Below are 27,236 nucleotides of genomic sequence, written 5' to 3'. Positions count from 1 at the left end.
TCCCGACAGCTGCATTTATCAAAGCCCGATTCTTGCCCAGCATCTACTCCATGTTTGAGGAACACAAGTTAATGTTTTTATAAACTGGGACTGACTTGATTACTCGCCGATGGATGGTCGGATTTGTTTCATATTACTGTGGGAGCTGGGTAGGTGCCTAGTGATTTTCGGCCCAATCTGATATCTTGATTTTCTCATTCCGGATTGTAACTGCAGAACTAGTTGCCCCATATCCAATATGGTTTCCAAGTGGCCATCCTGGCTCATGCATTCCGGACTGTAACTGATGAATAAGACAATTGCTGTGTTCACACTAGCCTTTTAATGCGCATCGAATGCGCATTAAAGCCTTAAGTCGCTAAAACGCGTCACACTCAATGCGCATTAAACCAAAACTAAGCCGCTTTAGCGAAACCGCATTTCTAATGCGCATTGGCTGAAGCGATATAACTGACGCGCATCACAATTACAAGTGTGACCCACTTTAATTCGCGTTAAGCATTGAGCGCGTTGAGATCGAACAGCGCTTGCGCAGTGCAGTACTTCCGTTTTATCGCATGGGGAAAGCATTTGTGCTTGTCGATCAGCTTTTACGTTCATTTTTGTTCATTTTCCGAATTCTTAACATTCGTCTACGCCTGATTTGCTGTAACCTTCTCCAGGATATCACCATGAAAAGTAGTAACTGATGAAAGTTAATCGCGTTCGGCATGTTTACATCTCGATTCATGGGCGCATCCATATTGGCATGAATGACCTTCACCCCATCTGATAGTTCCATTGATCTATCATAGATGTCGCACGTTGTTAATGCGCATTGAGTGTGACGTGTTTTAATGCGAATCGAAAGCGGTTTAATTTGTAGTGTGACGCCACCCGTGGTAACGAAAGCGCCTTCCGTAGGGCGTTTTGCGGAAAGCGGTTTGAAAGCGCATTAGGTGTGAACATAGCAATAGGCTTTCAATTCTGTGGCATGATTGGGTGGGGTGGGAGAGGTGCCTTACCAATGTTGGTTCTGCTCTGAAATCCGAGATGGCCACCTGGCTGCCCTTGTGGTGGTCTTCCATTATAGCAGTACTACCAAGAATTTCCTTCACCGCCTTCTTTTGGATCTCTCACATGTTTTTTGATCTATCTTGTCATGCATACTTCATATCAGCTATAGGGTCTTTTTAGTTTGTGCAACCCATATCAGATCATACTTAATGAGTATCGCATTGGAGGGGCTTCTCAACTCCCTTTAGGCAGGTGTTTTAATGCAATTACCCTCCACAGTGTTCTTTATCTTATGAGTTCTCTTTACTTTTTCATTGGTGATCCTACTGATACATTCATATAATGTCTGCTATCTGCCCAATGGGCTTTGTCAAAGAAATTCTTGTTCTTTTATGACAGGAAAAAAGGCTTAATAACTGTTGCAGTATTTAAAGGCCATATATCAAGGTTTGAAAACATGCTTGATACTCATGAAATATGTTGAGGGTTAAAAAAACAAGATCCCAGACATTAAAAAAATTCTAATAATAAAGTCATTATTTAGTTATTTCAATTTTCAATTTTAAACTATTTGAATTTCCCACCACACACAACTTTAGATTAGTTCCACATGTGGCCGCTAGGGATTTTTTGATGACGTAGATCAGGCCAGTCAGAACAAAGCAAGATGGCTTCCGCATGCAGTTCAGAGAGTGAGAGCAGTGAATTTGAGGATGTTTTGGTCGATACAGAAGGATATTTAAACGTTGAGCCGTACATGTTCGAGCCATTAATATCACTAGATCATAATGAGAGTGATCATTCGGACGAAAGTGATTAGAATTTGTGGTTAATCAATTTGCATGGCAGACCTGCCGATATAGCAAAGAAGACATTGATAGATGGTTGCAGATGCATAACATGTATGATTTTTGAACAGACTAATGTTGCACAATATTGTTTCGCCTCGTCTGTGTTGTATCGCCAGTTATGTCATGACGCTGAACTACTATTGAAAAGTGACGGTATTATGCACAATCATCTTGACGTGACGATATAATGCCGTGCAACGTTAGATAGGCCTAGATGTCAGATGACAATAATCTGTCATTGACAGTGGCTGTCACTGACACTGACCTGTGTCGCTGTCACCTTGCTATGGCTTGAACACAAGAAGACACTATGCGGTATCACAGGCCCCAATAGGGCCTACACATTATGTATAACAACCGACCTCCGCAGCCTCGGGCATTAAATGCAATTGACATGGTTGGAACAGCTGTTTTTAACAAGTGGCATTTAATATTCAGTTGGATGCAGATATCCGGCTTCATGTGATAATCCGTATCGATAAAGTGATCACTGCAAAGTTTGGCCGAAGGCCCAGGCTTCCAACACTCCAAACGTTTGCACTTCCGAATCCACAGCTTCCTCCTCTCTCGTTCAACTGGCTTTGGAAATTCATGAAAATGGGTCCCATCCGTCGTTCGATTGTTCTTTGTGCTAGCTTTGACACAATTCGGAGCCACACAATACACCATAGTGAATGAAACACATTACTTCCAGGTGTGCATAATTAATTAAGGCCCTCCTGCTTTTATGATTGCATGACATGTACAGATAACCTGATCTACATCACAACTTTTGCTGAACCCGCCGCCTGGCTCTAACAAGCCAGTTGCTAGCCTGATTAGGTAATCAAGTTGTCAAACACATAATTGGCTATATCTTCAAAATGGATGGAGCTACAGTAGAACCTCTCTATTAAGGACACCTATGGGACTGACAAGTGCTGTCCTTAATAGAGAGGTGTCCTGATTAGAGAGATCAAATTCAATGGAAACAACCAATTTGGGACCAAAACTAGTGTCCTTAACAGAGAGGTTGTCCTTAATAGAGAGGTGTCCGCTAAGGGAGGTTCCACTGTAATTGCATTTGGTTTTCTGTATTGTATAAAGTGTTAGGTACACTTTTGAAATCGTCTTACAGCAGAAAATGGAAAAAAACCTAGATATATGGCCTTTAATCAAAATCACTTGCTGCAGTCCATCCAACACCAGAACGGTCAAAGTCAATGCATTTGCCCCAATGATTGGCCCATTTGATGCGTAAAGTATTAAAATTACCGGAATTTTACTTGCCCATTTTCAAATGCAACAAACTCCTGTCACAACTGCCAGAGAATACTACAAGCTAAGACCAATTTTCCAGTGTTGTTAGCATGGCTCTGTCAGTTTTGTAACCCTGCTACTATACATGTAATTTCTAAAGGCTGTTAGCTCTGTGCCTGTCATGTCACAACCGTGCATCTTCCAGCCTTGCAGAAATGATGGGGTATCCTTCTTGGTGAGGGTTGCAATTACTTAATATTTCATAGTTGGGGTCAACAAACGAAGGTCCCTTCTTTCCTCTCCCCTTCAGATTCTGTTTCGTATGATTGGTCAATATTTTATAGTGATGATATACTTCAGTATTCGTGATGATTTATCATGGATACAAAATTGCCCTCAGGCCAAACCAATTTAATTGTTCGTTAAACGGATCTTTTGTTCCCTCCCAGTGAATGATGAGGGCAAAATAATAATAAAATGCGTCTTTTCGGTTTAAACTTTACATTTTATGTCCACTTTTGTTATGGTGTATCAGTTCATGTACCCCATCCTTATCCTCACACTGTGATATTTATGCACATATTTATATGTACAGTATTGTAGTTTGTTGTACTTGGTTCTGCACTTGCTCAAATGTTTGCTGTGCTTTTGTTTATAAATATACTGTTAAAAAGCTTTGTTAATTTGTAGGCAGACTAAAGTAAAGGTTTTGAATGTAAATATTGAAAGTTGAAATGTGTTTTGGTATTTTTCTCTGGTCCTATAGTTTTCAATCAGAAAGCGCAGCAGGATAAAATCTTGTTGCCATGGCTGATCATAGAGACATCGACCTGAAAGCCCTACCACAGCCAGACATAGAGACACTGTCACAAGCAGACAAGCAGACACTGCCAAAACCAGACATGGAGAATGTCACAACCACCCCCCACCCCCATCTGCACGATACCACGATACTAATACTGGCTATCATGAATAAATGGATGAAGTGTGCAAATGCCAGGTCTTAAGTATTGTAACTTCTTATTTGTGGGTGCTACCTCTGGAAAGGAATCTCTTCACTTGTGGGCTCTACCATCTGGAAAGGAATCTCTTCGAGATGAACAACACAGTGAATCATAAAATCTAAATGAATAATCATCAAAATCAAGACAGTTGAGACATTAGTTGATTTGATTGCACAAACCAACCAAGCTGGCCTAAAATCGACCAATTTAATTTACATCACTCCCCAGACCATTCTTCCTGATGACACCAGGGGTCCTTGCCACTACTCCCTCGAGCTAGGTAATGTGGTGAGGTAGGAATAACTATTATGACCCCTTATGTTTTTTTGTCACTTATGAAAATAGCTAAATTTTACACCGTATACATCAGGTATGCACAAAAAGTAATTACTTGGAGTCGCTCGTCATTTAATTCCTTCGCTTGTAATTGGATCGTGTTCGAGGAATTGTTTCATATGATGTCACGCAAAATGAGTTCCCCTTATAGTTGGCAGATTTCATGATCCACCAGATCAGTTGATTAGAGGCAGTTCTGGATGAACGCGTGCCAGTCAAACTAAGGAGAGTCTGGAGTCTTCTACTGTTGCTCTAAAGATGAATATTAAAAAAACACACACTAAAACAACCGTAGAAGCCCTTCAAGCTTTTCCAACTCGCTTATCATATTCTTTGTGTCTACATAGACAAAATCCAAGTTCTCAAAATCTTACACGATCTGCGCACAAAATGGGAGTCACCACACACTCTTCGCCATGCGTTTGAATTGATGGCGCATAACCATATCAATAATTCTAGGGAAATTGACGCGAATCGGTTGGAGAAAACTTTCGGAGAAGAGGCTTGAGTGGATACCCGAATGAGCGTCAACTACAGGGGTGTAAAATAATAGCCTCGGTAGTTTTGAAATCGAGTAACGTTTTCAATAAGCAATACTGTCTTGCAATGAGGACTATAGATCCATGCTTTCCATTGGTAACAATTGCCACTTTAACCCTTTTCGTGCTTTTCCCATGGTTGCATCAATAAATGATGCATACCATGAGAAAGAAAGAAAACATTTTGTATTGGCAGTGTTGCTTGTGTGATTCGGAAAAGCACTAACATGACCGAAGCCACAAAGCAGACTGCAAAACGACCAAAAGTTAAGGAAAAAAATCCGGAATGCGGTACCATGGGGCTTTTTAATTATGCCACCCCTTCGTCTGCTGCGGGTTTTAGCAGTAACAAATTAATTAGGATGTTGGCATTTATGACAAATCGTTATTTTTGTTTGTCAGTTATTAGTTATTATTTTCAATTATTAAAAAGGTTAATCAACGATTAACTACTACATGTACTAATATACCCTCACTCGTATACGCTGCGTCATTCAGAACTCAAATATTGTATCTTATTGTAAACTGATCTCTTGCCTACTCCTTATTTCACGGTCTACCCAAATAATCAAGATTCACGAAAAAAGAAAACTTCGAAAAATTATTTTTGATTGGCAAATCCGACAGATAATTCGTTACCAACCAAAACAAAAATCGTGCAAACTTTTCACGAATCGCAGAAATAAGTAGGTGGGGAGATCTAGCGGTAACTGATTCTAGTTTGAATCTGACCTGCAAATTATCAAAGGTAGACTTACTCACGCTTCCACTAAACTAGAACTGTAGCGAGCGATATTGCTGCCATATCTCTATTTTCACTAGGTCAGAGGCTGCCTCCACATTAGTGTGTCACACCGCGATTTACACTGTCCACAGAAATTATACGTGGCCTTGCATATTAGGCTCAAATATAATGCATGTGCATGGAAGTCGTTAGCAAATTCCAAAACGCAGTGAAAAACCCTAGTGCGAAGATAGGCCATTGATGATGACTTCAGTAACTGTTCGCATTATTACTGTACTTTGCTCTGCCCCACCAACAACGTACATTCAGTGATCAACACATATAAAGCCGACAAATCAAATCAATGTCTGTGTGTGTGTTACTGTTTGTGTGTGTTTCCCCTACAATAAGTCAGGCCTCGAAGTTGATGTTAGGTTAGTGATCGCCTTATCCCTGAAAAGGAACACGAAAGGGGAACACTGAAATATATTGGAAACACTGATAGTTGTTACACCTTATTGAAGCACTCCACATAAACTACACCAGGAACTCTCTTTGTGGGTTCCCTGACCGAAGATATAACAATAATGTGTGTTGTTCTCTCAGGCATATCACTCGGGTAGTTTTACTATCTAACCTAAAATATATGTATTATGTCATCTTTTCTCAATAACAGCATCTTTATTCTGCCGCTCGACCACAGTCGAATATCTGCCGAACAAATCCATGTTCTTTGATGCATTTTTCTATTGACATTTGCTTGCGGTTTATCACTAGTTGCTACTTTGGCACACCTGTCCTCGAGTATAAAACAATACAAACTTGCAATAGCTGTATCAATATCTAAAATACTATTCCAATGAATTACACTACAGTGCGCGAAGCGCTTTCTGCGACAATTCATCAAATTACATGGTGGCGAAACATGCGGGATGCGAAATAGCAGGACTTCGAGACTACGACATTTTCCAAAAAATACCGACATAATGACTCGTTTTCTTGGTTTTCGTTTTGTTACTCTCACTGGGACACGATAGAAAAGAAAAATTTCTTTGGAGAAACGCAATATTATCCGAATGTATTCGGCCGGCTTTTGCAACTCATGTGCAATTATGTCAACATCACTCCAAAGCTTTTTCAAGTAGCGAACCAAATGTTTGATAAAGGTACTCGCTGTCGCATTAGAATAACATATAAAAAGTCGCTCTTTCATGAAGTGTCTGAAGTCAGTGAATACATCTGCAAGCACTTTGTGCTTTCCCGGGAATTGATAACCGTTTTGGTAAAAATCGAGTATTGTGGGCTGAAATGACCTAATTTTTTGTGAGCACATTTCATTTCTAGTTGGGCTATGACTGAAACTTGGCGTGGTGATAACTTCTTGCGATTATATTCAGATTTGTTAAATCATTTAGTTACCGGTACGTGATCTAAACGACTTTTTGGTACCCAGACGGCAATCCATGAAAGTCAACAATGTACTTGCCATGTATAGGCTAATGAATCGGTGGAGATACCCAACCAGTACAAGAATATTGTAAAGAATGTCGAAAATGAATATAGTAAATATTATCTGGATTTTCGACCTTGGTGGCGACCCAATATCTTAATGTTGAGTTAGTCGAATAAATTGCCAATGCGGTACAATGATATGGCCGTATTCGACACACACAGGTGTCAAGTCCATAGAGGTCGGATCATGAAATCGTCGCCGTTCAGGAGCACCCTCCGTTGTGGCAGCAATAAATTGGGTACCCAAAAGAAAACGCGCCGAACACCTGGCTTAACCAGTCGCTTGCCAGCTACCCGGCACAAGTTTCCATCTACTTATTCCTGGGTGCTCCTTGCCTCGCGCTCGATCGCTGCAACCCACAACATCCGGTGTTTCTTTTTTCGACGTTTTAGAGCATTTAAATTTGGATATGTTTGCCTACTAAAAGAATTAATTACCTTTGGCGAGGGTACAGTAAGGTATTTGTAGGATATTCTAAGGTAAATGAGGGGGTAATTTAGAATACCCTTCAAATACCTTACAGTACCTTAGCCAAGGGTAAATTTTTTTAGTAGGGTGGTCCCGTCGTGCACTGCGCGTGCTGGCAGGAACACGTTAGTAAATACCACCGTATTTGCCATGGCAACGGCATTAACTTTATGTAATTAAATGTCGTAAGACCCGCTGAAAGATTCCCATGCATTGAGTGGGGTGTTCCGTGTATAAATAACGGGGTGGGGGGGGGGGGGGGGGGTGTACTGAGACAAACGTGACAACTCTCACCCGAGTCCCTTCTTGTTTCCTGCAGGAACAGACAGGCTTCTCACACGTTAGTTTGATCGAAGCTCGGCTCTTTCTCACACATGATGTTGTGCAGTCTAGACGTGACGCTCCTTTATACCTGGAACGTGTCGTTCCAGTTGTTGACTGGCGTGCCTTACATTGCGGTCTTGCAGACGCAATTGCATCGCAGGCGATTAGATACAGCATGGCAAAACAGACAGGCAACACTCGTGAAGTGATACACGCTAAAAACATGATCGGTAGTACCGCCGGCATTCACTGCACTAACCTAGCATCAAGAACATATTCTTCTGCTGCATCAGGCGATACGACTTGATACCATTTTAAACATGATAAACTGGGGTCCAAACACTCCGAGGTAAAATAACTCAAATTTTATCGGATATCAAAATTAATGTAATCCGAAAAGGAACTTATTCCTCTTTGTTATAACACGTCGAGACAGTTGTTCTCACAATTCTAGACAGGTCCTTGTAGAATATGTAAAATATGTATTGAATCAGTTTAAGACCAAATGTGCTGTCTTCATAAAAATATATGCATATAAAGAACGACGTGGCTGTCACTGATCCCCGGGAGCACAATCTGCCAATGACGAATCCCATTGAGAACGACGTGTATCTTGAGACACAACGGAGGTGAAGTAGGTCATACAGAACCATTTTCGGATAGAGAACATTTATAATCCAAAAAGGAATCATATGGACAGTATGAAGAGCCATCTCTGTTGCAGAGGTTCTTTTAGTGTTCTGTTCTGTTAATTCATTTGAAAGTCTGAATGTAGGGTATGGGGTACGGATAAACATCTCTTGGCTACCTGGAGTAGACTGAGAACGATTCCCTAGACCACTATGGGATCTCTGCTGAGACAGACCCGTGCAAGATGTCTCATAATTGGTGAGGTCAATAAGCTTTTGGCGTCAACGGCTCTAGCTACGTCCCATAATGTAGCTTGTATTGGAAACCTAAAGACAAGGTGCTGATTGAGGATTGGATGCTGGCCAACTCGATCTGCTGCACGGAATGAAATTGATATCATATCCGAGACTTGTGTTCCAGATTTAAACTCATCATCACATCATATCGATAATATTTTTATATTGATGCTGGATTCAGAATGCCCGGAGCAGTTTGATGAAATCAAGTTATTGATTGTATGTATTTCATTTACACACATGAAGTGTCTAACTGGAGCTTTTGACTTTTATCGGCTAGTTGTCAGAACTCGCACTACACCATGTTTGATTCAGTAACTAATTAATAGGCGTGTTTACCTTGACTACTGACCACATTTACTTTAATCAATTATTGGTCATAAGCAGTGCCACATATTTGCGTATCTTCAAGATTTTAGCGTACGTATTCTTTAGATCAAATGTACAAAGGCATAGTTTGCTGCAAGTGCAAGATGATGAAGGTTCTCTCCGAATTAAAACTACTAGCATATACCCGAGGCGCGGGCTGTTCGGGGTATAAAAATCGGATTGTGTGGGTGCTGGTATGTTGTGGGTTTGGTGTAAATGGGGTGCTGGTTTGTGAGTAACACTTTTTTTCATGAGTGTAATACTTCTTGAAAACGGAACTATGTAACCATGTACATGATGTACAGGCGTCCACAATGCTAAACCAATTCTCGGAAAATAAGATGGTGTAGACTGGTGATGTACTCGATATCAGCCAGCGATTAGCGCCAGGAGGGTTTAAGTTACCGGTGTGTGCGTAAATCTTGTCACCCGTTGCGTACATTGTGTCCTAAGATGAGCTATTTGTGAATAAATGGCTGTCTCGAGGTGGAAAAGCAGCATTTTTCCTTCAGAGATGGGCGCCGCCATCTTGCATGCTGGCGTCAGTGACGTCGATTTTGATTGGTGGATGATGCGCGCATGGAAGTGACCATTTGAACAGGACATCTGATTGGTTGATCGCGGAAGTGGGAGGCGGCTCGGCAATTTTCGTGACGGTAATAATGCAGAGAGATTACTGATGAACTTCTCGGCGAAGAGATTACTTGGAGCTCTCCAGTTGGCGTCATCTCCACAAAGTTGTTATTTATTCCAAAACCACCAAGATATTCGACGTATGACACCGTCAGTGACACTCTTACTTATGATCCATGATGTACAGGCGTCCACAATGCTAAACCAATTCTCGGAAAATAAGATGGTGTAGACTGGTGATGTACTCGATATCAGACAGCGATTAGCGCTAGGAGGGTTTAAGTTACCGGTGTGTGCGTAAATCTTGTCTCCCGTTGCGTACATTGTGTCCTAAGATGAGCTATTTGTGAATAAATGGCTGTCTCGAGGTGGAAAAGCAGCATTTTTCCTTCAGAGATGGGCGCCGCCATCTTGCATGCTGGCGTCAGTGACGTCGATTTTGATTGGTGGATGATGCGCGCATGGAAGTGACCATTTGAACAGGACATCTGATTGGTTGATCGCGGAAGTGGGAGGCGGCTCGGCAATTTTCGTGACGGTAATAATGCAGAGAGATTACTGATGGACTTCTCGGCGAAGAGATTACTTGGAGCTCTCCAGTTGGCGTCATCTCCACAAAGTTGTTATTTATTCCAAAACCACCAAGATATTCGACGTATGACACCCTCAGTGACACTCTTACTTATGATCCACACCTACGAAGCCAAAAGTTGCAAGAATTCGACGCATTTCCGAGGCCCAATTTTGAAACAAAAATCGCCTCCTATTTAGCGGCCACAACGCGCATTATAGTATTGATACCTTGAATAAACCTTTACATCCTGGCCTTCCTTTATCTGCTGTCGAGACATGTTGATGTAGCACCCCCCCCCCCCCCTCCCCGCCCAGGGTTACGCACAATCAGTGACAAATGTCAAGAAAATGTGGTGAACTCCTGACTAGTTTATTTTATTTCCTGTGAGAATAGGTGTACTCTAAGGTGTATCTTAAGTATACATGCACTACACAAACAGTTTACCCAGTTTGCTTGTACCGTTATTACAATTGAGTGGCAGAGTGGGAATTGAGTATGGCGAAATGGTCATCTTCCTTGAAGTGTACACCTGCCCTACACTGTTTCATCCACAATGTGAGCAAACGAGATATTTTGCCCGTCTGTTCCTATCAATACAGCTGCAGTCATCGGGAAATTTTTCCAAAACTGTCTAAGTGATCTGAAATCACAGAATAGTGGCCCACTATACCTGCTTTATACGAGATATTTTGCCCTTCTGTTCCTATCAATATAGCTGCAGTCATCGCGAAATTTTTCAAAACTGTCTAAGTGATCTGAAATCACAGAATAGTGGCCCGCTATACCTGCTTTATCTTTTCTCCATCTTTTTTTTAACAACCGCGACCCACTGTGAACCAATAAAGCGAAAATAGCAGGGATTCGTAATGACTCTCTCTCTCTGTCTCTCTACAGCATCCTTCCTTGCTAGAGCTACATTTGTAACATTCATTTAAGAAGATACGCCCGAAGCTTCGTGTTTCAGATTAAGAACCGAAGCCTATTAAATGTTATATGTAACAAGTGTGACCCACTTTCCTAAATATGTTATTTTAGCCAAAGGCTTAAGACCGGATGTGTATCAACTGTATTCATACACTTCCCTAAGGCTTTTCTTAACCTTATAATCTGGTGGTAGTAATTAAAAACTTCAAGTGCCACCGAAAGGAATGGCCCAAATTATCGTGGCGGTGGAATAGATCCAACAACCTTTAAAATCGAGTTATCACCCCACCGCGCTCAATAGTTTATGAAGGTGGACCAAAATGACCACAAAAATGAATTCCACACTTGACAAACCGTGCAGTTTTCAGATTTTATTGATGCGGGAGCCTTCAGATGATTTGCTATCTTCAAATGTATCAAGTAGGCATATTCTAGTTATAATTCCTCTCATCTCATTCCTCTTACCTGACTCAAGATGCACCAACACCATTGTGAAACATCTGTCATCTGCTCAATAAGCAGAGCACCATGGCTCATGTCAAATTAATTGTAGTCACATTCTGGCGCACCATAAATTGTAATGGTACAAACACAGAGCATATAGAAGACATGAATTTGAGGAGTGGCCGCACCTGTATTTATCCCATTTAATAATTATGACTCATTCTGATCTACAAAAGGAATGATGAGGATTGGACAGATTGTGAGGGGCATCTGAACAGACCATGTGATACATAAGGTATTTTGCTCTTAAAGGCCTTAGCCATTCGTTAAAAATTTTGGATTTGTAATTGAATTTAAAAATGTCCAATTACGAAAATAAATTCTGAATATAAATTTCAACAATGCCGTTGTGTAGACTGGTATACATGTACAAATACTATGAATACCAAGTTTAAACAAATTTGAATTCACAATAACTGCACTACGGCATTGTGCATTCATAGTGGATTTCTATTGAACTGGATCACTAGTAATTACGAACGGTGTACCCCTTTAAGAACTAAAAAAACAGTTTTTAGTGCTGGAGGTAGAGTCTTTCAAATAATCTATTTGAAAGACTCTGGTTAGTCAAATTCCACACATCAACTTGTAATTTTGTTATTTTGATTACATCTCTGGGCACGTCGGTTTATACAAAATCACTGTTGGGCATTAAATTGCGATATTGGGGAAATATTATTACCTGGGTGAAAACAATCACAGCACATAAGAATATTTTCTATTTCACAAGAAGTTGACTTCAGTTGGTATTAAATAACCTAAACTTAATCAATAGTGGTTATTAAAATGTGATTTCAATTTCACGATGCAATATTCAGATCCTGTTTTTTTTTGTAATATAGCAATATTTTTGTCATATATGAGCAATGATTTCCGAGTTAAGTACGAAAGAGCATTTGAGAACCATCTGTTAATCCATCTTCAAATTGTATATAAGGTTCCGTCAAAGCTTCTCCAGCATTATATCAGTGGAAGGAGCGAAGCTTGCTGCAGCTATGAAACACACACCGATTCTCCTCTTGCTTTCTTTAGTGGTAAGTTCGCAATGGAAGAGGGAAGTGCCTTTTCTCATGATCTCTTATTTCTACAACCATGTATAAACGATTCCCCAGTTTGCCGTAATTGTAACGTTAATGTAAACAAAGTAAATGTTCATTATCTGCTAGACTGGCATAAGTTTGAAGACGAGTGCGAGGTACTCAGAGCTGACATTGCTGCAATTACCAATTCACCAGTTTTTTTCAACCAGAAAACCTTTAAATGGGGAACACTGTCAACACCAAACCATAACTTCATGATTTTTGTGGTGCTCTCATGGTTTATAAAATATTTCATACATTTTTTAAATAGATGTGGCATGCAGGAAGGGTATTCAGTTGTTAAGGGTATTTGAATTTTGCACTTGCGTATACCTTTGAGCTATGATATATGTATTTCATTGTACTGTAATGTAAAAAATGCATGAAATGAAAATGTAAAATATGATGTCCAAAGTACTAACCTCTGGCTTTTTCCGTATATACTTGTAGGTATTATTCTTCAATATTCAGATTAAATTAGATAACTGTATAGAACATAATGGAACAGAGTGGAAAAACAGTTGAAAAATCTCACCGATATTCCTAGGTTTTTAGCTCACCTGTCAGGTGAGCTAATACGATACCGCGGCGTCTGGCGTCCGTCGTCGTCCGTCTCGTCGTCGTCGTCGTCCGTCGTTATCTTTTGACAAAATCGTGGCACGTTTCTTAACCGCTTGACCCAGAAAGTTCATACTTGGTGTGTGGGTACCCCTAGGCAAGACCTTCCTTCAGAATGAAAATCAGCGCAATTTGACTGCTGGTCTGCCATATATAGGGGGTGCTCTTTGAAAACCTATTTTTGTCATTTTGAAGCTTATGGTTATAGCTAGAGCGATGAAAATTTTATGGTGGGTGTATCTAATAAAGTTACATCACATATCACACGGGTTTTTTATTTGACCTTCATTTCAAGGTCACAGAGGTCGAACTCTAAAATTTCTTTGATCATGGCACGTTTTTTTGCTATTGGTCATTGACTCTCTAAATTTGATATGTAGACACCTATTGGGCATCTCTACATGTTGACACAGATTTAGGTCAGTGTGACCTACTATTCAGGTATAAGTAGGTCAAGGTTAAAAAAGCCCATTTTCTTTATTCCAGCAGATTGAAGTTTGAAATGAAGTTTAAGAGGTCGGCATGATATCGAGGTTTCGATATTAAATATATTAATTTCCTTTTTATATCACTAGGTGGCGGTATTGTGCAAAAATGTCAGTTGGCACATTGCCAGCAGTTTTGAATTTCGCGGTTCGAGGCAATCCGTCGGGGTATCCCAGATGCGCAGTGTTGTACTGCGCCACTAGATCTGCATACTACAAGTATGGAAGACAGCCATTTTATGAATTTGAAGCGAGACGAAGAAGGAATTAAATCACCTTGAATCAATGCTAAAACGTAATCATCCGCTCTTCGGATGAGGTCGTATGTGTTGATTACATTCTTGTGATTGGTTTGAGATTATTAGTTTGTCCTCATTGCCGGTTGTTTTAGAAAATTTTGACTGTGATTGGAAGGTAAAATGAGAAACTTGTCACACTGTTCTTCGGCTTGGAATGGGGATAGTCAATGCAGAGCCAGTTGGTACAAGCTGCCTTGCGAATTGGGGTGGCGTAATAATACTGTGAAAGAACAATAAAATGATGAATTGTAGCAGTGTGTGTCAGAAATTATGTGATTTCCATTGCATTTGACGATCCCAAAGTTTCGAGAGTATGGCAAAATGGCGGCTGCCGTCAGTGGAGATTAGCGTCAAGCCGGAACCTTTCGTTACAATGTGGGCTTTTAAACACAAGTTAATTGTTTATAATCACCCAGACGCTACTCATTAGGTAAACCTCTACTAAAAACACTTGCTTTAATTTTTAGCTCAGCTGACTAAGTCAGCCGAGCTTGTCAAATAAGTTGTTCAGTGGCGTCCGTCTGTCCATCCATCCATCCATCCATCCATCCATCCATCCATCCATCCATCCATCCATCCATCCATCCATCCATCCGTCCGTCCATCCGTTAAACCCATGGTGCACATTTTGTAACCGTAAGACCTAGAGACTTCAATTTTGCATTTCTGGATACTTCTGGTCAAACTCTACTTTCAAAACAAAATTTGTCGCCATTCGACCTACTTCCTGCGAGCGAGAGTGCATGAAGGAAACTGGCCTATATCGGCCTGGGAGCAGCAGAATTAGTCGAAATATGCTCTAATATTAAGATAAAATTCTTGAAAATCTATTTTATTGAGAAAAAGTTCAAAATTTTAACAGGAGAGGGCGCTACCTGCCTTTTAATTATTTCTGCCGATTCAAATTCCCGCCCGATGACGTCAGCCATCAATGAAGTCTCCTATTTGCCAGTTCTCAAAACATGGCAGCTACACAACAAAAGCAGTAGCTCCAGGAATAAATCACTGTTCACTTCAGCTTCGTAATCGATTGTACCCCCACTTTATTGTGTTTTGTGTGGTGTTCCTATTCAATCAACGATTATTATGTTGGTTTTAATTGAGAAGGTGCATTATAAGCGGCGTACGAAATACCGAAGCGGAGACAAAATGGCGGCATGTTGTTTAGGCTTGGAGCTCAATGACACTCAAGTACCCAATTTTCTGCTTAAAAAGTAGTCTGGTAGGCGATATTATCACCAGTTCGTTTCAGTGGTAGTCATAAGGTCTTTAGGGACTACTTTCAGAAATTAGTTCTTGAAAATTTGGCCACATTTCTGTGAAAACGATATCGGAAGTGCATGCTCTGTTCGCGATGACATCGCCGATGTATTTTGAAGTGGAGAATTCCCACAGTATGTGCAGTGAATCGGCATGATTCTGTTCGCCTATTAAGTTTTAGTTCTACGATTCTTTCATGAGTAAAAAGTAGACATTCTAAGCAATACAATAATGTCACTCCCATAAAAATTGATTGGAAATTGAGGGAGCTACGGCATTCTGTTCGGCAACTAGCAGCGCTGAAAAAATACATTGCATACTGTACAATACCAAATGGCACATTTTAAAAAGCGCTCATTGGACAACGTAGGGAATCACCAGAAATGACGTCATCGCTGGTCTAAATAGAAAACTACGGTGGCGCAGTAGAGCACAAGAAAAGGTTAAGCATTAACTTCGTCATGCAAGCTTCAGCAACAAAACGATTTCTCATGAATGATTTATTTGATCATCATCAGCTTGTTTCCCCTGATGGATAAAAAAATGATTTACAATTTCCATCAAAGTTTTCTATTTTGTGTATAGTCACATGTTATTTAACTGGCAAGGAGCCAAGCAGTTTTGAATATTCGCGGGAAAATACATCGTACTTGTAAACGAGGCTATGACAATGAGTATCCTCATTCATGGCATAAACTTCATGTTTCGGTAAATATTTTCATACGATGATTTCACCCGAATTATGGTCAGGATTGAGGAATGAACAGTGGCATAATTATGTCAACCAAAAACATTGGTACCGTAGTGAACGCAAAAGGATATCAAATACCATGGAGTATGCCATTTTCATGCATAATGAACTTAACACCGGGAAGATATTAATGATATTAACTCAGCTGAGCGCCAGGCCCTTGGGCCTCTTGTTGTAAACATGTCACGAACCATTTTTGTGATCGTTTTTCGTCGCTGTAGAAATGTACACAGTCGGAGTCAGTCAGTGTGTCAACACAACAACGGTGTTAGTATACACATGAATGCATGATACACGGAGACACGAATGTAAACATTTGCCTGTTGGCATGGTTGGGTGGGAAGGAGTTCACCGTTACCGATCACTGCCCCAAGAAAGGTCATCTGAGCTGGTTGACTAAAGTAGATGATGATAATGATGAAAGTGTAGCAGAGCTGTCATCCGTGCTTTTATAGTTTATAAGGCCTATAGTCGGATTCATAAGTAAATGTCACTGACTGCCCTTTGGGTCGCTGTGCAAAAACTATTGGGCCGATTTCTTCAAAGTTTGGTTTTTCTTGAATCTAATTTCGGGACCAGACACAATTTCCAGGTTAGAGATTTGCAAATTATAAAGAAAAAAATTGTCAACTTTGGAGCCCTTTGGCCATTTTGGGGGAATCTGGAGGGCCCGATTTTTTTTTATTGATAGTTCTAAATGAAACTTGGCAGCTTTAAAGATACACACGAAAAAAAACTAACCTGAACATTTCAGCAAAATGCATCCAGAAATAAGCAGTACAGAGGAGAAAATGTCAAAATCAATACACTACGTCAATGTACACCAATACATACAAAAAAAATTATTTCGTAACCATGGTTACTGAAATATGAAAATCCTCTTGGGTCCCGAAATTAGATTCAAGAAAAACCAAACTTTGAAGAAATCGGCCCAGTAGTTTTTGCGCAGCGGCCCAAAAGGGCAGTGACATTTACTTATGAATCCGACTATAGGGCTGTCTTGTAGTTATTGTCTCAAAATTGAATACAAACTGCTACCTAGTTACTCAGTACATCATATTCTATACTGTGCATTCCTTGCTTCAATTGTTCTTGTATCATATTTTTCAACATTTCTCTCTAATCGCAAGCCGAGGGTAAATACTCCTTTCAAGATAGCGTAATCACACGCAATTCCACAGGTACATCCCATTCATTTGAAATTTCGGCCAATGACAGCAGGTTTTACAAAATGTAAATGCGCTGTTTATTTTCAATAGTCACTGAATAGCTAAGGCACCTGTAAACCCGTCTTAATTGGCCAGTAAAACATCTCTCAGCTTCTCCCACAAATAACTATTCACTTATTCCAACGTCAGTAACATGTGCACGCGGAAAACAATACGACTAACTCCACTTTTTCAAGACAAACCACACCATCCAACAACTATTGCATGATTAACCCCTAACAATGACAAGTTCTTCCCCATACTCTCCCTTTCATATCGACAGGTGAGCACAATGGCCCTGGCCATTTCATTAAATACAATCTTAATACATCATTACATTGATAGAGTTTGGTGTTGCGCAGCCACGAAAGTTGAATATTCTCCCGTAGCCATTGTTTAGCGCAAGTTAACTGCATGCCAGATTTGACCAATGCTGTAATGTTCGCAGTGAAAGGCTAGCGACCAGAAGTGGTCAAACCTAGCATGGGTGCATCAGGATCTATACGTTTCAGAACCAGGTCGTTTTGCTTTTGGTGACATTGAATGACAGGGAATCTTCGTTCTTTTCTCAAACCATGATATTTGAGATGCTTGTCAGCTGTGGTTGTGTTCTCACAAACTGCTATGCTGGAAACAAGTGTCTTTGAAAATAGCCTTGACTTTATAGTCCTAAATTATTTTCTTTTTGGTTCACCGTAGGGGAGTCTATACAACCCCGCAGTGTCCGTCGTCGTCGTCGTCGACGTCTTTATTCTGCTTCATCACCGAATTACGGTACGATCGGATTCTCAACTTGGCCACGAGGGGGCAAAACTAAAAAAAGGTACAAAGTGCAATATCCCGCTTATTAGTGACTTGTTTTCAATGGTCTTTTTAGTTTCTTGTCTTCTATGATATTTTTATGGTAGGTACGTACTCCAAGCAACGATACATCACATGTCATACCGACTTTGGTCTGACCTATATACTATGCATGTAGCATTTTACTTAACCAGGATCAATTCCTAACCACCAAATATCTATACGGTGAGCACAATGGCCCTTGGCCGTTTCATTTTAAGGTGTTATACATCGGCATGATACCTGTGGAAGGCGGTCCACCACGACTACCTCTTCACAGTCAAGGTAAGAGCAAATTACAGTTAATTTTATATTTGAGGGTAAAATAGACAGAAAGCTCACTTGCGATAGCTTCTTCTGACTTTTCCCTCCTTCATCGTTGGCACTGTATTTGTTCAGTTTTGAAGATTGTACCGATAAGACAGCATTTAGGGCTTGGGTTATCGAATACAAGAAAAAATAGATATCTTAACGTCGTCCTTCAGGAAAACCAGATTGTGAACTCCCAAGCTTGTGTATTGTACTCCACCTAGTGTTAATACAAATCTTGTATTCATTGTTCCTTGGAACCGGATACAATTATATAGAATAAAACCATCTGGAATCCCAGCACATTGACAAACGACGTCATGTTGCTCAGTGACGGCATGTTCGAGATTTAAACATCTTTCCGTACGTTCAGGATGAGGTGACCTATATAATGACCAATATCATAACTTTTAGTTACATAGACGTCCTGTAGATGGCTTCACTCGTACCTCGCGGGGGGGGGTTACAGGTTTATAAGGTTTCTAATGCCTCCTTGAGTAATAAAGAACCATTGGGAATCCCTGCACCTCACGGATAAATGATCTCATGAACAGTTAGTTCTTCATAACTGATGCTGCCTGATGGCGACACACCATTGGCAACATCATTATGTATTGGGTAGTTTGGTTTGTTTTTAAAGTGGATGTAACCGGACACAATCGTATCGCGTTTATTAGTTTGCCATACAAACATTAAAGATTAATATTGCTTCCTAGAAACGTTACTTAACTTCAACCCCCAAAACTGCTTTTTTACATCCTGTATAAACAGCAACATACTAGGCTCTCTTCCTCGGGTTTTTCATTTTGTTGTCCTCGAAAAAATGCTATCACCGATGTTGCTGTCGCCGTCAAATTTATACTCGTGCTTTAATTGATAAATAATTCGAAGCATGTTATCGATCAAAGCACAGGAATGTATAATTGTGCAATCTTCTCCTGAGTTATCTGTCATTTCTTTTCCAGCGCAAAATGAAAACGAGCAATCAGGTCTTCAAGCAGAGTAAGTAACTACATGTTGTACCAGTTATAAATCGATTATTTTCATTGCTTGGGTTGGTATATATGTTTAGAGTCCATTGACAAACCCATTAGCGCAATGAATAATATCCTAGATTAATGATACCTAAGATTTTTTATGAGGCGGGGGGGGGGGGGGGGGGGGCAGTGTCCTTGCAAATAATGAAATGCCTTGTCCGAGCGATTTCTTCAACATTTTGGTAACGAGAAACTACGTCTTGGATATTTATGATATCTACGTACACATGGATCAGTTATTGGTATACATGTATTCTCAATTGTCCCGCAGGATCATTGTGGAGAAGTTTCAATCTAGAAGGAAAAGGGCGGCTATCGTGAAAGACAGTAATAAACTCTGGCCGAATAACGTTGTTCCTTACAGTTTCAATGAGACAAGCTTCAGTAAGTAGGATACAGTAGAACTTCTCTATTAAGGACATCCTAGTGCTGTCCTTAATAGAGAGGTGTCCTGACTAGAGAGGTCAAATTGAATGGAAACCACCAGTTTCGGACCAAAACTAGTGTCCTTAATAGAGAGGCTGTCCATAATGGAGAGGTGTCCGCTAAGGGAGGTTCCACTGTATTACATTTCAGCACATTAACCTGCTGATATGAAAAAACACCTGAAGTTCTTTTTCTCATTAATCTCAGTTTGAGTTGCTAACTCATTACTTTCTTTATCATACTTGTCATATCTTAATTCCCAATCACCCTTGAGAATCGGTTCCCCCAACTGACCTAGGCCAACTGTACATTCGAAGCCTGCTTTCTTATCATATGTAAGAGAATTGTTCCGACTTCTTAACGGTTTCTCTAACTTTTCCTGATTTATCCGACAAAAGTCGGACACTGTCTGACTTTTCCCTGAAAGGTCGGATTTCTAGAAAGCCTGTGAAAAATAACAGGGCTTCTCAAAATAGGGCATTAAAGATCAAAGGCCTATGTTGAATGGGGTTAATAAGGTGACATGATTGAGTTAATTAGTATTCACACTTGAGGAGGTAGGGCCACTCTGAGTATTTGGCTCACACCTCATTAACCTTATTCAACATAGGCCTGTGCTTTCTATTGCCCTATTTTGGGATGCTCTCGCTGGCACTTTTCACAGGTTTTTAAAAAATCCGACCTTTTAGGGAAAAGTCGGACTTTCGTCGGAAAGTGAAAGTTAGAGAAACCTTTAAGAGGTCAGAAAAGCTTCCTACGAATGAATGTATCGTGCAGCCTAAGCTGGATCGGAGAGTTTTTAGCAGGATCTTTCGAAAAAATGTGCATCGTATTAACGCAGCCAGAATTTACGCTCTTTTGGTAAATTTACTAAAATAACCTGACTGTGTTTACTTGATTAGCCACTGGGTTACTTTGTAGTGTACAGACAAAATCAGTCCAAACATACTTGCAAATTGTTCGCTAGCCACAGCCGATTATGATGAATTTAATCAAAATTCTTAGATATTGATTAGATCATTAGGGAAGGTCATTGTGCTAATGTTCATGCAATTATCAGTCCTATTTGAATAAGAAGCAACTCAATTTTATGAAAATAACCAACATTTCTCTGACTGGTTAATTAACAACCGCATAATCAGAATTGCATGCTATGAACAACCCAATTTTCCAAACCCTGGTAATACGTACTTTGATAGTGTCAGGCCCAAAACGTAGAAAATATAAAACATTGAAAACGTAGCAAATTATCATAACCCTAAAAGTTAAGAACATTTTTTTCGGTATCTCGATACTCTTTTCTCAGAACAGTTTAAGCTAATTGGGTGATTTCTTTCAGACTATGACCAGAAGCTGTTTATGAAGGATGTCGTTTTGCCATTCTACGAAAAGCACACCTGTATTGACTTCAGGACTAAGACCTCTTCAGATACAAACTGGTTGACCATCGAAGACTGCGGAGGTACACAGTGGTCCGGGTAAGATGCATTAACGGGAGGCTTTTTCCGCCTTCTTAACTATTTTCTCCTGATTCTTTTTTCCGATTTTTATTCATTTATCCGACAAAATTCCAACATTGTACGATTTTTTTCCTAAAAGATCGTATTTCTAAAAAACCTGTGAAAAATTCGTTATTGATTGATCTTTATTGCCCTATTTTAGGAAGCCCTAGTATTTTTCACAGGTTTTCTAGAAATCCGATCGCGACCTTTCAGGAAAAAGTCGGACCAATATCTGTTTGTCGGTTAAATCAGGAAAAGTTAAGAAACAGTTAAGAAGTCGGAAAAAACCTCCTACTGGTGATAGTAGTGTGTTGAGCATTAACATTCTTGTAACAATAGGGTAACTGTGCAAGCCACAATGCAGTCGTAACCCCCCCTCCCCCCTTTCCTGATAGCATTAGTCCTCAGCAAGACATAAAATAATTTGAATCGATTATGTGATATTGTCCATTAAAAGTACATTACCCCCATACATGGGCAGAACAAGTTGGGATCAAACTTTAATTCTGTTAAAAATTTCCCACGTTTATAATTGAAAGCATTATTTGTAGCTCTAGTATGTGTGAAGAGTACTGTTAGATGCATTGGTATCAAGAGTTGTAGTTTTATACAGTTGTAGTTTTTTTACATTTTTCTGAAGAAGGCATATGCCCCGTTTGATAAACATGTACAATCTAGCCCTGTTCAATGTCTCGCTTCATCTCGTTTTAAAACACACAGGTTTATTCATTCATGATCATTGTCCTGCAGAAGGTTGACAGTTTCTGATTTTCGATATTGTTTCTTTTCATATACATTTAGAAGCAATCTTCAAACACTTACACCGCCAACTTGTATCACATTATCGAATAATTAGTCAGAAACAGCGGAAGTTTTTCTACCCATAAAACGTATGCGAATGTTTGGGATGAAGTTATGAATTTTATGTGGTCCCCAATCCCTCATGCAAATGCAAATGCCAATTTTGTTGGTTTTTTGGGGGGAGGGGGGGTATTTGTTTCTTTTTTCTAATACTACATGTAGATAATTGTACATGTCCTTTTGAAAGTCGAATGATATTAGTATGCTGCCGAAGATCAGAATAATAATGCTGAGCCTTGGTTTATGAACCAGTTTTTACATTAATTTTCAGTTGGAACTCGGGCTGCGTTTCAAATTTAGGGTTTAAGAAGCAGGGTGAACAGTTCGTTTGTTTGTCTGGAAACAATGACTGCAAGACGGTAGGTGATCAATGTCTATCTCAGCCCATTAAAGGTAGCGACTTGGATATCTCGCACAGTTTACATGGATAATGATAAGTGTATATTTTGTAATGATGCACAAATTTTCAAAATACTTTTTTTTCTCACAAAGCACAGAACATTAAAACTCACCAATTCATCGAATCATCATCACCTCAATCAATAATTGTGAAAAATCTGCTGATTTGAAATCTTTGAAAACTGTGTCTGGTATCGCTGTTGAGGAGTATGTATTTATTCAATTAAGCCTTGACGATGAGAAAAAAATAGTTTTTGGTTGATGTAATAATGCGCAAAGTGCTTTCCGAATTGGCCGCTGATGTTTTTTTCGTGTTTCGTGAGCCATGCATTAAGATTTTCAGTATTGTTTGTTATTGCAGCCAGGCTTGATGTTCCACGAACTAGGGCATGTCCTGGGTCTGAAACATGAACACCAGCGTGGTGACAGGGACACCCATGTTACAGTCAACTATGCGAACATTCAAAAGGGGTCGTCATCTGCGTTTGATAAGTTTGATAATTCCGACTACCTTGTAACTGCATATGACCTGCGGTCGGTGATGCACTATGATCGACGGGTAAGAAAAGGACCGGATTAAAGGGGTTTCTCTGGTGTTTTTTATATGCTTTTATGACCTATCATTACGATTCTGAATATACAATGTAATTATAGTCCAGTGCTGTGTGATCGAAGGACACAATACATTACACTTTATTTGAGAGATCGGTTGGAAAAAGTGATCTTGCCACTTCACTGGATGGATTTTTTCCTTAGGATTTTGTTAACATTTTGTACCATGACAAAGAATACATTCATTATTTATTACTCCGGGGTTCGTTTCTAATACGGAAAAAGACTATCACATAAAATAGGTCATTTCGGCTGAGGTCAGTGAAATTAGAGAACGCCAAGGGTTTTCGCCTTGCCTGTGCGCAGCAAGCATGCCGTGCGGACAGAAATATTACAACCATTCGACTCTAGGAAAAAAAAAGTTCTCTTTATAATAGTGTACTTAAGTTATGTTTTGACTCCGGGAAAACAAGAAAATTAAATGAAGAGTGACCTAATTTATGTCCCAGACGTTGTTGGCAATCAAAAGTATGGATGGACAGTTTTAGATATATACTTTTAACTGAGGACAACGTTTATATAATTGTGGCCAATCTCTGGCTTTGTTCATACTTTTCACATAGTCGCATCAGTTTATGAAACATACCATTAAAAAGCAAAGTTGATGTCTTTTTAACTATGATGGCTGTGATGTTTTCATGTTATTACTTCCCACATTGTCCTCTTGCACCTCATTCTACCAATCCACAGGCATTTTCGAAGGATTACAGTAATCTGTACACGATAACAGCCAAAGTAGCAGCGGATAACGCCAAGATAAGATTCGTCAAGCTGAAGTTGCCGTCTTATTTGGACATCAAGAAAATAAATGAGGCGTACAACTGCAAAGGTAATCAGAAAAACACATTTCTTTTCCCGATGTGAAATACGTTTTTAGCAGCCTTGCAATCACAGAGTGATGGTCCAAGTAAAGATAGTGCGGAACCGAAAATGTAATTTGGGTCATCGCATTTCATTAGTTGGACTGCTCTAAACATTATGTTCATTTTTCTTCAGGGTCGCACTGCAAAATCGCATGTTCCAGTGGCAACTACGTCGATAAGAATTGTAAATGTGTCACTGAACAGAGTAAGTTCCTTTTATGCTTAACCCTCTCCCCTGACGTCACCTGGCTTATATTGAAGTATCAATACAGTTTCGCACTTGTTGCTCGAGATTTCACCATCACATGAGGTTGGACTAAGCACGAGTTATTAGAGGCAGAAATTAACGTAATTTACAACAAAATAAACTAGTTAACCTAAATACAAAAATCCCCATTTTTATAAATACCAATATAATTCTTACGAGTTTCTGATATACACCAGATTTTTGTATAACTATTTCTGAATTTCTTCTTCAAGTTCATAATAATTTACACGTCATATTGTTGACTAGAATCGATGGCCATCCTAATATTTCTATAATTTTCAGCGTACAAGGATGACACCTGCGTTGACTTCTACGCAACAGGAGGATGGGGAACTACAGCCGATTGCACGAAGTGGAAGAGTTGGGGGGAGTGTACCAACAATCTGATTTGGATGGCATTCTATTGTCGGAAGACATGCGACCAATGCGGCGTCTAAACACAGTCACCTGTTCGTATATAGTCCAACAGGCAGACATTCTATCAGCGAAGCGAGTAGCAAGTAGATGTAGAAGTAGAAATCGGATTCAGATTATAATTTCGGACTGAATCTGTATACAAACAGCAATAAATCACATTTGCACCCTGCACTCCATGCCTCTAGTTTTCTTTGGTTCCAGACAAACTACAACTTTTGACCTCAATTAGAAGATAGGCTCTCTGAATGACGATTATTTTCATCGGTGTGGCGCCATCGTGTAGCCGCTGTCTTCATCGCCGATCCGACCCAGCGGGAAATTTGTCAGACACACCATCATAAGTGGATGACCGAAGACATCGCTTGCGACAAACGTATTGAATGTCGTCCTGAAGCGATGTTGCCAGTCTATTTTTAGCAATCACAAAAACTTACTTCGCGGCCCGTCTAGAGTATAAGTTTGTTTCAAACTACAAGGTGCTTGTGATTTACGGCGCATACAGCGCACCATATAACTGGGATTCCCAAAGACCTTGTCACCAGGAGTACTTCATGCGCACAACAATGCACACTACTAATATGAAAAACTCTCACCTGCGGTTCAGGTAGCCACCCTGTAGCCAAGTTAGATTTTTCCGGGGATTTCCGCGGAATCCGCGTTTTATAACAGCCGGTTCTTCAGTGCCATTTGTCCCTCGCGCCCTGTGCTCTAATCATCCCCGGCCCTCATCATTTCCCAACATCTTTGACATGTTTGAGCAGACTTTATAATATAAGACATTTAAAACTGTTAAACCAGGACCCGCGAAGGTTATTGTGCCGGGAACATACCGCACTCCATAAAAAAGGTTCGAAAATCGAATCAGCTATAGGAGCCGCGGAGGTGTAGTGGCTCGGGTCTCTGACGAGCAGTCAAGGTGTCCCTGGTTCGATACCCACTGGCGGCGTGAGACTTTAGGCAGGTGTCTTTGTCTTATGCCTAACTCCACCCAGGTCTTTAAATGGATACCAGTCGGAAATGCTCAGTTTGTAGCCCTGAATGAGCAGCTCATCTGACTTATAAATGTATAGTGCTTTGAGAATGTTGTACATTATGAAATGCTGTATATAAGAACATGCATTCATTTATTCTATTTTTTTTCATTTGGGCAGAGAAAACAATGGTCGTGGCCATCTATCTCTGGCGACCATCTTGGAAATCCAAAACAAAATTCTAATAGATGCGATCAAAACTCAAGAATGCCAGTGTGTATTTGACCGTCCCATATGATTGTCAATTTCGCCTCGAGAAACGGTCCACCCTTGCATTTTGGCCATGATCTCGGATGCGGTCGGGTTGGGGATGCGTCGCGAGCTAAAAGGCGGCAAAAATCGGCTCCGCTTTCCCTTTTCCCGGGGCTTCACCTTATTAAAAAGTGATTTGGATTTTCGCATTATAAAGTCAACCATGAATCCATGCACTGGATCGATTGCATTTATTGATAATCTGGTCAAGGCAGGTCTGACATCAGCCAGACATCAACGGGACGGCTAAAAAATGTCGGGAGGCCACGCCCCGGGGCCGCGCTGCGTGGCCCAATCACTGACGTCAGCGACCTGGTCCACTTACACATCATTTCCGGCGCATCTTGCGGTAGTTTTTTGGAACTATCATCACGAACTTGCACTTCAGTAATCTGGGAGGAAAGGGTAAATGCGGCCAGTGGGAGTAATCATTATCTAAACAAATATGCCCGATTATTTATGCAAAAGTGTCTTTTTAACATATCTTCGGCTCGGGAATGGGCTCTAATAGTTGATTAGATGCTCTCTGAGCTTTAAGCGGGTTAAATTGTTTCCAAATTATTTCAATTTTAACATGAAGGGTGTCCAGTTACAAAATGACCCGACCAGTCGTGAATCACTGCACAAATGGAAATAAAGTTTTGTGAGGAATATCTTTATCACTTTTTGTGATACATCATCAAAACTAACATTACAGCTCAAACGAAATTCCAATCTTGAATGGCCCAATGGAAAGAGCCGGTCAGAACCACTACCTGTAAATAGGTGCGAAAACTGAAAACATTAAGAATGTTA

The 27,236-nt window shown here is 40.2% G+C and overlaps 1 protein-coding gene across 1 annotated transcript; it reads left to right on the top strand.

Moving 5' to 3' along the window:
- The first annotated feature begins 12,875 nt into the window (after positions 1-12,875).
- Positions 12,876-25,283, top strand: LOC135500664 (astacin-like metalloprotease toxin 3). The gene is made up of 10 exons (XM_064792261.1): positions 12,876-12,958; positions 18,686-18,749; positions 19,739-19,775; positions 20,082-20,194; positions 21,576-21,714; positions 22,871-22,958; positions 23,360-23,557; positions 24,301-24,439; positions 24,607-24,678; positions 25,024-25,283. The coding sequence occupies exons 1-10, from the start codon at positions 12,920-12,922 to the stop codon at positions 25,176-25,178; spliced, it is 1,044 nt and encodes a 347-aa protein (XP_064648331.1). The 5' UTR covers positions 12,876-12,919; the 3' UTR covers positions 25,179-25,283.
- Positions 25,284-27,236: the final 1,953 nt, after the last annotated feature.

The sequence above is a fragment of the Lineus longissimus genome, chromosome 16, assembly GCF_910592395.1.
Source record: "Lineus longissimus chromosome 16, tnLinLong1.2, whole genome shotgun sequence".
Taxonomy (NCBI): Eukaryota; Metazoa; Nemertea; class Pilidiophora; order Heteronemertea; family Lineidae; genus Lineus; species Lineus longissimus.
Note: the sequence above shows the minus strand (reverse complement) of the source record. Positions and strands in the feature narration are given on the sequence as shown.